This window comes from Schistocerca nitens, chromosome 2 (assembly GCF_023898315.1).
Source record: "Schistocerca nitens isolate TAMUIC-IGC-003100 chromosome 2, iqSchNite1.1, whole genome shotgun sequence".
NCBI classification, from domain to species: Eukaryota; Metazoa; Arthropoda; class Insecta; order Orthoptera; family Acrididae; genus Schistocerca; species Schistocerca nitens.
Genome location: NC_064615.1, coordinates 771,421,792 through 771,437,953, shown reverse-complemented (window position 1 = coordinate 771,437,953; position 16,162 = coordinate 771,421,792). Strand labels below are relative to the sequence as shown.

General features: G+C 37.3%; 1 protein-coding gene across 2 annotated transcripts in view; it reads left to right on the top strand.

The window, feature by feature from the left end:
• The first annotated feature begins 4,159 nt into the window (after nucleotides 1-4,159).
• Nucleotides 4,160-16,162, top strand: part of LOC126234621 (uncharacterized) — a 55,665-nt gene continuing 43,662 nt past the window's right edge. For both annotated transcript variants that reach the window (XM_049943350.1, XM_049943349.1), the window contains exons 1-3: nucleotides 4,160-4,378; nucleotides 4,653-4,783; nucleotides 4,995-5,077. In XM_049943350.1, the coding sequence (XP_049799307.1) occupies nucleotides 4,339-4,378; nucleotides 4,653-4,783; nucleotides 4,995-5,077 (254 nt within the window). In that variant the 5' untranslated portion in view covers nucleotides 4,160-4,338. The remainder of the gene's footprint in view (nucleotides 4,379-4,652; nucleotides 4,784-4,994; nucleotides 5,078-16,162) is intronic.

The following is a 16,162-nucleotide window of genomic DNA, read 5'->3' as shown; positions in this document are numbered from 1 at the left end:
TGAAAGTTTTACAATTGATTGTAGGAAAGAAGGAAGAACACATTGAAGGTGTCTCATATCCAGTTACTCCCCATTCTTTCTGAGATTGCTTGTAGCTGCTAGAGATGATTGCACAAACAAAATTGTGCATGAATTAGTTACTTTTGTCAAAGCTTTTGGGGTGAGATATTATAATAAGAGCCGGCCGGTGTGGCCGTGCGGTTAAGGCGCTTCAGTCTGGAACCGCGTGACCGCTATGGTCGCAGGTTCGAATCCTGCCTCGGGCATGGATGTGTGTGATGTCCTTAGGTTAGTTAGGTTTAAGTGGTTCCAAGTTCTAGGGGACTGATGACCACAGCAGTTAAGTCCCATAGTGCTCAGAGCCATTTGAACCATTATAATAAGACCACCTTCCAGTTAGGATACATGTCATAGATACACTTATACCCTATCAATATAAAAATATATTTATTAATAATCATTGCATCATAGAAACAGGATTTGTATATGTCCAAGAACTGGAAAAGTGGATGTGCAGATAGTGTTCAATAATTCGGTGAAGGTACTTTCTGTAGAACATCGACTGAATTAATCATTCTAATTATAAGATACAAATAAAACAGCATTTAGCCAGTAACATCTCTCAGAATTGACAATCAAATCAATCTGCATGATATCCATGCTGTCACAGTTTCTTGGAACCTCTGAAAAGACCAACTGTTTCACAAGGCAGACTGTTCTTTATAGTTGCTATCATATGAGGTGCTTCCTTACAATTAAATATCAACCATATAGCTACATATGATTGAAAATTATCTTGCTAGAGATGTCGCATGTGGTTCGAACTGACTGTGGCTGCATTCTGTTGACAGCCTTATCAAATAGTGTACACAACTTGGAACCTACATTCCACATATGGGCCAACACCATGATGTAGCCTACGCTACCTTTTGTAGGTATTATATTTATGTCTTTCTTTCTTAAACAAAAAAATCGTACATTTGTTGTAGCTTCTCTGGTGATCTATGTGAAGCTGTTTATGAAGTGAGACATGTACATTTTTATCCCACGCTTTACTCAGAAATTTAGAGTGATCTCTTAGCGATCAAATAATAAATACCTAATCCTTTAACCAATTTCAAGATAGATCGTTATGTTATACAAACAAATACCTTACAAGCTCACTTACATGTTTTGTACTAATTTTTCAGTGTATGAAACAACATCAGTTTTCGGTTTTCTGCTATTGTCTTGAACTCATTTGCAACATTTAATAATCTCATAATATGGTCAAGTGAACAGTTTTGCGATCCAGAACGCTTACCGCTCATGTTAAACTAGTTTTTTCTGTAGATGACTACTAAAGAAGTATGACATTATGGACGCGAAAATACCCAATGAGCTCTTCGATTGTTGGCAACTTAACTATTTGTGAATGCTATTCCAGGAATAATTAACTAGGGAATAAACTGCATTTGTACAATGCACACTCCAAGTTAACCTGTGGTTAGCCTATTCCTCAATTAGCTAGCCCTGGATTTATCTGAGATTGTACAGCTGGCTGTAAGCAAATTGATGTGATATGTTTGACAGAGTCATTACACCCTGATGTGACGATGACATGACGTGATGGCCAGTTAAATTGGCCTTGCAGGAGAATAATTGCTTGTTTCACGTATTTGGAAGGAATTTGTACAAAATGTTGCTTTTTCAGGTTTATGAATTATGAAATAATTACGTTGTGGCAGTGAGAGAATTTATAAAGCCGATTCACATTACTCTTCAATGCAATGGAATGGGAGGACAAGTGACACCACCATCAAATAATGAAATGTTCACACTAGATGGAATTTCAATAAGATGTAAAGTCACTTAGCCCAGTAACGAATAGTGGAAGTGGTGTTATGGGATGCTATTTGTGATTCAAAAAGTCAGAATATAGTACCAGAATTAAGGAACTACCAACGACAAAGTTTATTAAACACCAAAACGGACATTGTAATGGATATTCTTGATCAAATTTGTATGGTAAATTTATGAGAAATGAAACCATAAATCGAAACATGGATATTTACATGCTAGGGAAAATATATACAAACACCTTTATTAATAATACATTGAGCTTGTTGACCTTATCCTCTGTGTTTTTTTTCTATGTAGCAAACACCATCAGAAACAATTGCTTTTTTCCTTTAGTAGTGTTGCATGTTTCACATAGAAAAACATTATAAATTAATGAAAATTGTTTCATCAATTTATGTCCTTATTTATACAAAGTGTGGGTGTAAACGCTTTTCAATTGATGAAAAACGTAAATCATTTTTCGCTTTCATGAATTAGCCCTCTCTTGTGGGAGAACACGCGATGCAAAAAATATCAAAGTCATCACGTTAATGTGTTTCAAAAATAAAGTAAAATAATTAAACACAGAATAAGAAGATGTCAAATCACAAAATCCACGATTATAGCTCGAATGAGTGTGGCAAAACAATGTAGACTACTTATTATTTATGTCTTGAGCATCCTTTTTATCCTATACAATGACATACGATTTTCACGTGGTGATATAGAACAAATGAATAAAACCATCTTATGTAAAAGTGTCTACGATCAGATTTTAAAAACTAAATATATAAACCAAGAAATTAAAGTTTCAGATTAATTCATTTTATGCACACCTAAAAATGAGTAATTTACACTGCACACTATATCATATCATTAACTCAGCTTTTTTGTTATTTATGCAGTTCTTGATTATAACACCACTATTTATGAACAACTAGCTTCTGTACTGACTCAGAGCATCAGCCAGTACGGGTACACAGTGACACCTGAGTACATGTAACACATATTATGTGATAGTTGTACTGAAATTCCGAAAAATTTATGTATTGACTAACACTGTAAAGTCTTACACTTATTAACACTTTTAAACTCATTTTTGAAACTGTAGAACTTTGGTATCTTTTTAATTCTTAAGGGACTAGCACTAAAAAGAATTTTGGGTTAGTATAATACACTCATAATACTGATCTTTCTTATATACTTCTTTATGAAAATCGTTGCCGTGTCTTATTAAACACTCGCGGAAATCAGTGTTTAAAGAAAAAACCTGGTGGTGAGATTTCAAAAAGCAGAGTCTTCCACAGATAGAAATAGATTGAAGAGTCATAATTTTAATTTCCTTTGAAATGTTCCAACAGGGCCTCCTACATGCAACCCATTTTTTCGTTTTGTTCGAGTTTGAATAATAAATGAACGATTTACCAGACTTGAATTATCCCAAAAGAAGACACCCTGTCATGATAGACTATGCATAAATTTATACGAGGCAGTGGTTTTTAAGCATGCTGAATACACATCAGCATTTCTCTAATTTTCTATTGAGCATGTCTACATGTTTATCATTACTTCATATGCTCATCCAAACAGATTTTTTTAAACATTTTACTTATTATTTGTAGTATCTTCTGCCTGAGTAGCTTCACAATTGTATTATATTTATATTGTTTTATATGTGTCCGAAATTCGCCCATAATGTTCTTTCCTCGTTTACAAACAAGCAATTATCCGCGAACCTTTCACCTGCTTCTTCTGTTGTTATTTCTACTTTTGTGCAAGCGAGTCTCCTTCTGAGCTGTAGAGAAGAGTTATATCGCATTCTAGTCATTTTATCGTCAGCAAACAGTACGGTATCAGCTTGTATTAAATAACTTCGTAATTCATTTATGAATATCAATTCATGCTATCTATGTTAGCAGACGACGACACGGACCCACTGTCAATCCCAGCGTCGTAGCTTTTCTCTCTGTCTAATATGTCAGACTTTGCTTTCCTCTTGAGAAACCTTGGACTTGAACCAACCTGTTTCGTTCTGTTAACAACTTGCTTAAATTTGAAAAGCACAGTGGGATTTTTTAACATTCTGTTCCGTTGAGTCTAATGAAGATCGACCTTATTGCGCCATACCCCTTATTCAAAGTGAGAAACTTTGATGCATTGTAACCTGTTTCGTTCTGTTAACAACTTGCTTAAATTTGAAAAGCACAGTGGGATTTTTTAACATTCTGTTCCGTTGAGTCTAATGAAGATCGACCTTATTGCGCCATACCCCTTATTCAAAGTGAGAAACTTTGATGCATTGTTACTATTGACTTTCAGATGTCAGGAATATCTTCGTTATTCGCTTTGGATGCCAGGTGTCTGGTACTGTTGTGTATTGTGTTGGAGATCATGAGACGTAATGACCTTGTGAAATTGTTGTGTGCTGTCTAACTTATATGCGTGGTGTAATGTTCAGGTCGATCGTCAGAAAATATTCGCGAAAGAAATTGTCTGAATAATATTACGAAATCAACAATGGCTGCAATTCTTTCACCATACAGCACAACAGGATTTTGTAAGTGTTGTTATTTGATGACGAATTACTGTCTGACTTATTTTGGCAGTGTCTTTTTGGTAGAATGTTGAGTGTTGCACGACAATATAATAGTGTCACTCTTGAACACTCTATCTAGTTATTAGAGAATAGCTGTGGCGTTCCGTCATATCTACAGAACTTACGCAATGTTAGTTGACATCTGTAATTTGAATGCAACAGGAATTTGGTTAACTGTCTTGCGTCTGGTTTGATTGTTTTTGAATATCACTCGCAAGCAATGTGTTTGTTTCAGACAAGGCGCCAGTATGCAAAGGTTTGATGGGCACCATGTTTCTGACGTGCACCGCAATGAATGTGCCCCTGTTGGCACATATGCGGAAGTATCTCGTATGCAAGTTGCCCGATATATTTGTAGAGGGTGAAGTAAGTGGATGCGTAGTCTACATTTATGCAACCAATTCTTCTGCACGTATTATATTTTATATGACAGCATGAGAAGTGCGTTTGATGTCCATATTAAGTCGCCCATTTTTTTCCGTAACTTAGTATCGAATGATTTTTTTTTTAGTACAGTTATTAACGTATACAAAATTAGCTTAGTTGTTCTACTGATATATTACTATTCTTCCTACAGGTATGGAGATTACTCACATCCCGTGTTACATTTCTGGAGACAAAGGATTTGGTCTGTGGTGCCCTTCTGATTTATTACTTCAGGTATATTGCTCATAATGTACTATGCATGCAGCTTGCCTCCATAATGTTGTAGAAAGCACAGTGGTAAACAAGCAGTGGGGTAAATTCATAATTTGTTCTGACCTTATGAGTTTGAGTTTTCTTATTGTTTGGCCAGCAAATTTTAAATTATACAGTGACGAAGGACCTGGGTAGTTGGCACACAACTTTACACAACAGCTTAAAAGATTACATGTTTAATCAAGATGGATGAGTGAGAGTAAAAGGCTGGAAACAGTTGTGGAACATTCAGGAAACTCATACAAGATAGTGTACAAGCATGAATATTTTGATGCGTAATATGTACATTTATCAGACATAAAATAAGAAAGATTTAAGTGGGACCTCCTGTGCAACTTCTGCCCTTATTCCCTTGATGTGCACTTTCTGTACTGTTTTGACATCTGTACTATTTTGACACCAGAAAGAAATTTTCCACACAGAGAATTGTATTGCAGAACACAATCTGCATAGCCGGCCGCGGTGGTCTCGCGGTTCTAGGCGCGCAGTCCGGAACCGTGCGACTGCTACGGTCGCAGGTTCGAATCCTGCCTCGGGCATGGATGTGTGTGATGTCCTTAGGTTAGTTAGGTTTAAGTAGTTCTAAGTTCTAGGGGACTGATGACCACAGCAGTTGAGTCCCATAGTGCTCAGAGCCATTTGAACAATCTGCATAATTTTGCTACCAGCCACAAGTGTTCCCCCTGACTGACTGTCATGACCAGCTCCTGACGTAGCTGAGCAAAAAATATGGTGCACACACCACATTTTCTTGTTTTGTTGCTATGGTGACTGTCCTGAAACAATTTACTGTTAGTCACTTTTTCTGATCCAGGCACAAACAAGGTGGGGTTTTTACACATTTCAGGGAAGTTGTGAGAGGAAGAAAAGGAAGGTGCTATAAAAGGGTAACATGTCATCCATGCAGTTAAGATAATCTAATATTAAGGGGTCAATCCATACCAAGTGGTCCCGCACTGGTTCCTTGATCATCTCAGAAAAATTTTATATTTGCTGGGTGAATTCCCCAATGTTCAGTAGTCGTAAATATATTAAAAAAAAGTGTATTATTTTGAAAGAGTGGCCAAATTTGTTCCTGGCCACATGCGTTTTTTCATATTTGCAAGCATCTACATTTTTTACAACTATTCAGTAGTGGATTGTCCTAAACCCTTCAGATAAAATGCATTTAGTTCAACACACTCTGGAATACAAATTAATAGCATTATCACTTAGCTGAATGTATTCTTTAATATATTTTTAATAGTTCAAAGTTATCAGCCACAAATTTAAAAAACTCTATTTTTGAAGAGTAGTTTTCCAAAGAAAGATTAATTTCTCAGATTTAATATTTTTTCTGCTGTTACACTGTATAGTATAGTTACTTTTTATAGAGTATCAGTGGCGAGCAGCTTACACTTTAAAAAATGCACTAGTTTAAAAAATGGATTTTTTGGAAATACCGAAGCATCCAGTCCCGCAAATATGGCGGAAACGACCATAAACCAAGATTCCAATACAGCATATAAAGTCATTACGTACACATTATGAGGATGAAAATACATCGAAAAACACACACACACACACACACACACGTTCCACAAAAAGCCTAATGACACTAACGGGACACGCGTGGGAAATAGGGGTTTTTTGGGTGGGGACAAACAAATTTAGACACCCACCCCCATACAAAACCACGCAAAACAACAAAAAAAAAAGAGACATCACAGAACTCCCCAAACACATCATTTGGAATCAGACACTTCCCTTGACGTATATAGCTCAACAGCAGCTCCTTATCCCATAAATTAGGACCTAACACTTCCCTTGACCTCTCCAGATACCAATATCAACATTCACAGCCACACATTGGGATCGAACACTTCCCTTGACCTGTTATCCTTACGACATCTCCACATATAGCGGTCCCTGGTCTGAGACGCCGGAACTTTAAGTAAGCCTCATTTCTTCACGACATACTGAACACTTCATGACTTCATGCAAAAATCCGAATAGTTGAAGAAATTTTATTAGAGACAATGCTCTGCCCCCCCCATCATAGCCGACAACTGAAAACTGCTGACGCTGTCAGTCATATCCATACCTACCAAAGACATGTTGTTGTTGTGGTCTTCAGTCCTGAGACTAGTTTGATGCAGCTCTCCATGCTACTCTAACCGGTGCAAGCTGCTTCATCTCCCAGTACCTACTGCAGCCTACATCCTTCTGAATCTCCCTCTACGATTTTTACCCTCCACGCTGCCCTCTAATACTAAATTGGTGATCCCTTGATGCCTCAGAATATGTCCTACCAAACGATCCCTTCTTCTAGTCAAGTTGTCACAAACTCCTCTTCTCCCCAATTCTATTCAATACCTCCTCATTATTTATGTGATCTACTCATCTAATCTTCAGCATTCTTCTGTAGCACCACATTTCGAAAGCTTCTATTCTCTTCTTGTCCAAACTATTTATCGTCCATGTTTCACTTCCATACATGGCTACACTCCATACAAATACTTTCAAAAACGACTTCCTGACACTTAAATCAATACTTGATATTAACAAATTTCTTTTCTTCAGAAATGCTTTCCTTGCCATTGCCAGTCTACATTTTATATCCTCTCTACTTCGACCATCATCAGTTATTTTGCTCCCCAAATAGCAAAACTCCTTTACTACTTTAAGTGTCTCATTTCCTAATCTAATCCCCTCAGCATCACCCAATTTAATTCGACAACATTCCATTATCCTTGTTTTGCTGTTGTTGATGTTCATCGTATACCCTCCTTTCAAGACACTGTCCATTCCATTCAACTGCTCTTCCAAGTCCTTTGCTGTCTCTGACAGAATTACAATGTCATCGGCGAACCTCAAAGTTTTTATTTCCTCTCCACGGATTTTAATACCTACTCCAAATTTTTCTTTTGTTTCCTTTACTACTTGCTCAATATACAGATTGAATAACATTGGGGAGAGGCTACAACCCTGTCTCACTCCCTTCCCAACCACTGCTTCCTTTTCATGTCCCTCGACTCTTATAACTGCCATCTGGTTTCTGTACAAATTGTAAATAGCCTTTCGCTCCCTGTATTTTACCCCTGCCACCTTTAGCATTTGAAAGAGAGTATTCCAGTCAACATTGTCAAAAGCTTTCTCTAAGTCCACAAATGATAGAAATGTAGGTTTGCCTTTCCTTAATATCTTTTCTAAGATAAGTCGTAGGGTCAGTATTCCCTCACGTGTTCCAACATTTCTACGGAATCCAAACTGATCTTCCCCGAGGTCAGCTTCTATGTTTTTCCATTTGTCTGTAAAGAATTCGTGTTAGTATTTTGCAGCTGTGACTTATTAACCTGATAGTTCGGTAATTTTCACATCTGTCAACACCTGCTGTCTTTGGGATTGGAATTATTATATTCTTCTTGAAGTCTGAGGGTACTTCGCCTGTCTCATACATTTTGCTCACCAGATGGTAGAGTTTTGTCAGGACTGGCTCTCCCAAGGCTGTCAGTAGTTCTAATGGAATGTTGTCTACTCCCGGGGCCTTGTTTCGACTTAGGTCTTACAGTGCTCTGTCAAACTCTTCAAGCAATATCATATCTCCCATTTCATCTTCATCCACATCCTCTTCCATTTCCATAATATTGCCCTGAAGTACATCGCCCTTGTATAGACACTCTATATACTCCTTCCACCTTTCTGCTTTCCCTTCTTTGCTTAGAACTGGGTTTCCATCTGAGTTCTTGATATTCATACAAATGGTTCTCCTTTCTCCAAAGGTCTCTATAATTTTCCTGTAGGCAGTATCTATCTTACCCCTAGTGAGATAAGCCTCTACATCCTTACATTTGTCCTCTAGCCATGCCTGCTTAGCCATTTTGCACTTCCTGTCCATCCCATTTTTGAGACGTTTGTATTCCTTTTTGCCTGCTCCATTTACTGCATTTTTATATTTTCTTCTTTCATCAATTTAATTCAATATTTCTTCTGTCACCCATGGATTTCTACTAGCCCTCGCCTTTTAACTACTTGATCCTCTGCTGCCTTCACTACTTCATCCCTCAAAGCTGCCCATTCTTCTTCTGCTGTATTTCTTTCCCCCATTCCTGTCAATTGTTCCCTTACACTCTCCCTGAAACTCTGTACAACCTCTGGTTGTTTCAGTTTATCCAGGTCCCATCTCCTTAAATTCCCACCTTTTTGCAGTTTCTTCAGTTTTAATCTACAGTTCATTACCAACAGATTGTGGTCAGAATCCACGTCTGCCCCTGGAAATGTCTTACAGTTTAAAACCTGGTTTCTAAATCTCTCTCTTGCCATTATATAATCTATCTGAAACCTGTCAGTATCTCCAGGCTTCTTCCATGTATACAATCTTATTTTATGATTCTTGAACCAAGTGTTAGCTATGATTAAGTTATGCTCTATGCAAAATTCTACCAGGCGGCATCCTCTTTCATTTCTTCCCCCCAATCCATATTCACCTACTACGTTTTCTTCTCTTACTTTTCCTGCTATCGAATTCCAGTCACCCATGACTATTTAATTTTCGTCTCCCTTCACAATCTGAATAATTTCTTTTATTTCATCATACTTTTCTTCAGTTTCTTCATCATCTGCAGAGCTAGTTGGCATATAAACTTTTACTACTGTAGTAGGCTTGGGCTTCGCGTCTATCTTGGCCACAATAATGCGTTCACTGTGCTGTTTGTAGTAGCTTACCCACACTCCTATTTTTTTTATTCATTATTAAACCTACATTACCCCTATTTGATTTTGTATTTATAACCCTATATTCACCTGACCAAAAGTCTTGTTCCTCTTGCCAACGAACTTCACTAATTCCCACTATATCTAACTTTAACCTGTCCATTTCCCTTTTTAAATTTTCTAACCTACCTACCTGATTAAGGGATCTGACATTCCACACTCCGGCCCGTAGAACGCCAGTTTTCTTTCTCCTGATAACGACTGCCTCCTGAGTAGTCTCCGCCCGGAGATCTGAATGGGGGACTATTTTACTTCCGGAATATTTTACCCAAGAGGACGCCATCATCATTTAACCATACAGTAAATCTGCATGCCCTCGGGAAAAATTACGGCTTTAGTTTCCCCTTGCTTTCAGCCGTTCGCAGTACCAGCACAGCAAGGCCGTTTTGGTTAGTATTACAAGGCCAGATCAGTCAATCATCCATACTGTTGCCCCTGCAACTACTGAAAAGGCTGCTGCCCTCTTCAGGAACCACACGTTTGTCTGGTCTCATATCAGATACCCCTCCGTTGTGGTTGCACCTACGGTACAGCTATCTGTATTGCTGAGGCACGCAAGCCTCCCCACCAACGGCAAGGTCTATGGTTCATGGGGGGGACCAATGACATAAAAAAAGCAATTTACCAAAATTCACACATGACGCCACACTCACAAACTAAACCGAAAACATCACCTAACACACTACCAGAGAGCACCACCTACAAACACGCCACTCTCACAAACTAAATTCCCGCGCCGTCATGACGTCACACACAACCACCACATTACGTCACGGGTCAAAGCCGACGGGTGGGATCGGACGCTTCGGTCAACCTGAATTTTTAATTTTTCCGTTTTGTGGCCTGCAATATCTTTGTTGGGGAACCAAATAAAAATAGGAACATTTCACAGTTAATAGACCTTGATGATATCAAACTTCAATATAAATTTCAGTTTTGAAATTCAATTGTAAGTTATGGAAAAAAGATTACAAACATGTGTCAAAAATACGTTTTTTAGCATCTGCGATATCTGATAGGCTAATCAAATAAAGTATGTACCAATTGCATAATGTAACACACCACATTACACTAGCTAATGAGCATTTGTCGAAACAATGCTGTGGTAATTTTCAGCAAGCTAACAATTGCATCTGCTAGCATATACAATTCTGATAGTTGTCTTCCCCTTACACCAACAGTTGTCTACTCACACTTATTTAGCTAGAAGTTCTAGAAGTGTGCGGTTCTGTTGGTGTTATTATTAATGAAGAATGTCATAAAAGTGTGTTCGGAGTGTATCCTAAAGACATTACTTTAATCGAAGATTACAGTGAAGAAAAAAAGTGGTGTTTTACTTAGGTCGGCCCAGAGCTCAAATCAACGTGCAAGTACCATGAAATGAAATTTTTCATCACCTTTTTGGTCATTCTTATATGGGCCCTTTTGGGAAACATAAGAAACATATAGCAAAAGGTCTGTGAGAACATTTGATCATTATTCTAAAGGTTAAAGCCCTTTTGTCAGTCTCATACCAGGACAATCATTGTGTCCAACATGTTATTGTAAGATATTTGTAATTCACAAGAGAGAGGTTAGTGAAATCTCAGATACAAAATTTTGTGACTTGTCAGAAACCATTAAAAAAGTAGATACAGCTTGTGAAATCCTGGGTATATTGTCTGCTAGTAAAATTAGAACACTAAGTCAAGATAAAAGACAAAGTGCCTTGAATACAAAAATTGAGAAAGTGGCAGCTACAATCAAAAAGAATTTGGAACTTTCATTTCAAAATACAACATAGAAAAATTAAATGCAGTACTTCAAACAAAGTAGATAGAATTAAGATTATCAGTTTACTGCCAAATTCTTGGAGTTGATCAAAAGTTAGTGATGAATTTAATGTGTCAGAGTGTCTTGTTAAGTTGACAAGGCAATTAGTAAAAGAACACAGAATTTTACCAGCATTACTAAAGTTATTAAGTATTATGACAATGACAATAACAGCTGTTTGATGTCTGGTAAAAGAGAATGTGTTTCTGTGAAAGAAAATGGTTCTAAGATTGAAAGACAAAAATGATTAATATTGTGTAATTTAAATGCACTATTCATTGAATTTAAAAAAGAAAATCCTGACATTAAAATTGGAAGATCAAAGTTTTTCGAGTTGAGATGAAGATGGTGTATTGTTGCAGGGGCATCTGGCACCCATAATGTTTGTATCATCAGAACATAAAGTTGATGATAGATGGGGCCAATCTTAGAGTTGACTATAAAGACCGTTTGGAAGTTACAGTACGCAGTATTGGCAGTTACAATTCTATGATCAAGGGACAATGTGAAGATTGCCCAGGCAAACAAGCCTTCCTTGACTTGATTGAAGAATCTGAAGATGACGATTTGATGCCTGACAATATAAAATACAAACAATGGGTGACACAAGACAGAACTGAAATGGTGACAGTCATAAAAGCATGAAGAGTTTTTTGAAGTCTTGGTGGTTAACCTTGAAAATATGAAAATGCATCATTTTGTTGCAAAAGCTCAAAGTAAATTTTTGAAAGACAAAGCAGACCTTGGCAGCTGATGAATGCTTAGTTCTTGCTGACTTTTTGGAAAATTATTCCTTTGTTGTTTAAGATGAAGCACAGAGACACCTCTGGGTAAACAAACAGGCCACAGTTCATCCATTTGTAGTCTATTGTAAAGATGAAGATAAACTAATGAGCCACAGCTTGTGCATCATAAAGTGACTACCTTGAACACAAGACTACAGCAGTGCACATTTTTCAACTAAAATTAACAAACTACATTAAACAGCACCACCCTTCCATAAAAAAACTAATTTTCTTTTCGGATGGGGCAGCAGGTCAGTATAAAACAAAAAAAAATTATTAACATCTCCTTTCATAAAGATGATTTTGGGTTTTATGTAGAATGGCATTTTTCACATCATGCCATGGGAAGAATGCTTGTGATGGTGTTGGGGGTACAACAAAGTGAGCTGTCACAAAAGCAAGTCTGCAGTGGACCGATGACAATCATAACATATCAAGAAATGTTTGAATTGGGTAAAAACCATATCAAAGGAATTACTTACGTTTTTGTACAATGTGAGGAAATACAAGAAGTCTGACAGTGTCTTGAAGGAAAGGTACAACACTTGTCAGAAGATTAAAGGCACTTGATCTTTTCATTGTTTTGTATCCCATTCACACAACTTACTGAAGTGGAAGATCACATCAACTTCGCCTGATAGTGAACTTCATCAGTGTGGAAAACTTGTACAACTGGTTCTTCAAAATTAAGACATAGTGGCTTGTGTTTACAATGAACAGTGGTGGATTGGCGAAGTTGATAATATTGACTGTCAAAACCAAGATGTACGTGTTGTATTTTATCACCCTCCAGGACCAAGGACATCACTTTTTTAAAAAATGAGTAGGATCAAGTTTGGATGCCACTTAAAAATGTACTAAGGAAGCTGTCTCCCATGGAATTTACAACTGTGTCCAGGCGAACTTATGATCTAACACCCAAACTGAGTGAATAAATTTTTCAAATGTTCAATGAGCGATGTACTAAAAACAAATAACAAGAGAACAATGTAATGTAATTAGTAGGTGTATTTTCTATAAAAAAAGTGAGTTATCATAGATATGATTAAATTATATACTGTAACTAATATATTTTATTCCATAAGCCTAGATATCGCAGATGTTAAAAAAACGTATTTTTACTCGTGTTTGTAATTTTTCCATAACTTCCAATTGAATCTCAAAGTTGAAATTTATACTGAAGTTTGATATCATAAAGGTCTATTGACTGAGAAATATTCAGACTTTTATCTGGTCACCCAATAAAAATATTGCAGGCCACAAAATGGAAAATTAAAAAACATCCATTTTTTAAAATAGTGTAATTTTTTAAAAGTGTAAGCTACTTACCATTGATACTCTATAAAAAGTAACTATACTATACAGTGTAATAGCAGAAAAAATATTAAATCTGAGAAATTAATCTTTCTTTGGAAAACTGCTGTTCAAAAATTGAGTTTTTTAATTTGTGGCTGATGACTTTGAACTATAAAAAATATATTACAGAATACATTCAGCTAAGTGATAATGTTAATTTGTAGCCCAGAGTGTGTTGAACTAAATGCATTTCATCTGAAAGGCATAGGACAATCCACTACTGAAAATTGTGAAAAATGTAGATGCTTGCAAATACAAAAAAACACATGAGGCCTGGAACAAATATGACCAACATTTCAAAATAATAAACAATAAAATTTTAAATATTTTTGAGAATACTAAACATTTGGGGGATTCACCCAGCAAATATATTTTTTTTCTGAGATAGTCAGGCAGCCAATTATTTTTTCTTGGACCACTTGGTATGGATTGATCCTCGAGTCATGGGACAGTGGCACAGATATGCTAAAGAAACTGAACTGGCAGACTCTTGAAGGAGGGCATAAACTCTCCTGAGAAAGTCTACTAACGCAGTTTCAAGAACTGGCTTTAAACAATGGCTCTAAAAATATGCAATGTCCTACTTATCGCTAACATAGGGGTCGTGAGGACACAACTAGAATAATTACAGCACTCGCAGAGGCATTCAGCCGTTCATTCTTCCCACACTCCCTATGTGAATGGAACAGGAAGAAGCCCCAATAACTGATACAACGAGATGTATCTTCTGCAGTGCAGTTCATGGTGATTTTTAGAGTATCAGGGTGCATACGACCCGGGAGATCCGGGAAAAACCCGGGAATTTTTTCATCCGTGAGGAAACCAAGAAAAACCCGGGAATTTTTTAGAATTCTGGGAATTTTTCATTGCTTTTGTTTTCAGTTAAATTTTTGTAATTTTGATTGGTAAGAACCGATACTCTAACAAAGGATATTACTGTATCCCGCTACTGCAGAATAATATTGCAGCAATAAAACATGAAGAAGAGAAAAAACGAAAATAAAATTTAAATTGTAAAGGAAATGCACCATATACAGCGACAAAACACAGTGCTCATTAATGCGTCTGCCAACAGCAAAAGATGTCAGAGGCTTTAGGAAGACTATGCAATGCTTCCTAACAACAAATTGCCTCCGATGAGCATGATGTCACAACTATTTGCATTAGATTCGTTTTAGCAGTTACGAGCGGGATCATGCACATGCGTAGTTGAGTAGTACCTTCTCCCGCTTCTGGCTACAGAAATGGGCTGTTGGTTGTGTAAGCAGTCGCAGCAAGCAGCTAGATATTACCGGTAAAAATTTTACTGGAGCGCCCGATCTGTCAGATTCATGCATGCGCAGCAGGCCCAAATCTAGAAAAGGGGGGGGGGGGTTAAATTCATATTCTTGAGGGGAAAAATCCTTGTTTCACAAAGCGACTAGCATCCAGCGCACATCAGTCTATTGATTATTCATATGACTTTGAAACGCATCCCTGTCGGTTTTTGAACACATTCGAAGTTGATTTCTGAATGAATCGTAAGTTGACTTGTGAATGCGTGCGTAGTGTACATGATTTCTCTGTCAGGGGAATCCTCGTCGCATGTAGAAACAAACTTTTCTACAAACAAAAGGGGCTATATGAGCTGAGCGGAGTTAAGGCCGAACAGATGAAGGCCAACCGCTGTCTGATTGGGTTTGCGAATGATTAGCGACATCTGTAGATTCAGACTACAGGAGTGGAAATAAACGAACAACAGGTAAGAAAGATTACGTACTACCTTCTCGGTGTATCAAAGAAAATGAAATTTTGACAGAAAATTTTTGGCCTGATCACTATACTAGTAACGGCCAGTTGTACAGTCCCCGGCTAGTAGCTGCTTTAAGTTCTATTCTGGAAGAAGCGCGGAAAATGCCTATTCTGGAAGAAGCGCGGAAAACGCATCGTACGAACATGTAACAACGCCTAACCGGAGAATAATCGTGGGATAACTAAACCGGTGGTTCCCGTAGAGTTAGTGAAGTTAACCTGCGAATAAGCTTTGACACTGGCAGGAATAATTATAGAATTAGTAATAACAAGACTGTTTGTTAGAACGAGGAAGGAGAAGAAACGGGGACATGAAACAATATGACGATTCCAAGTTTTTATAAAAATTTCGTACGATCACTTTTGGAGCTCATGCTTGAGAAACTGGAGCGTATGAATGAAGTGTGAAACTGCTTCCTAGCGTAAAGATTTTTACTTGTAGTAGGCCTAATATGCATTTTATATTGGTACTTCGTGAATTATATTCCATTGCGTTATAAAAAATGGCCATTTGTGCGAAAACAGTCTCGTTTATTTGGTGTGTGTTACA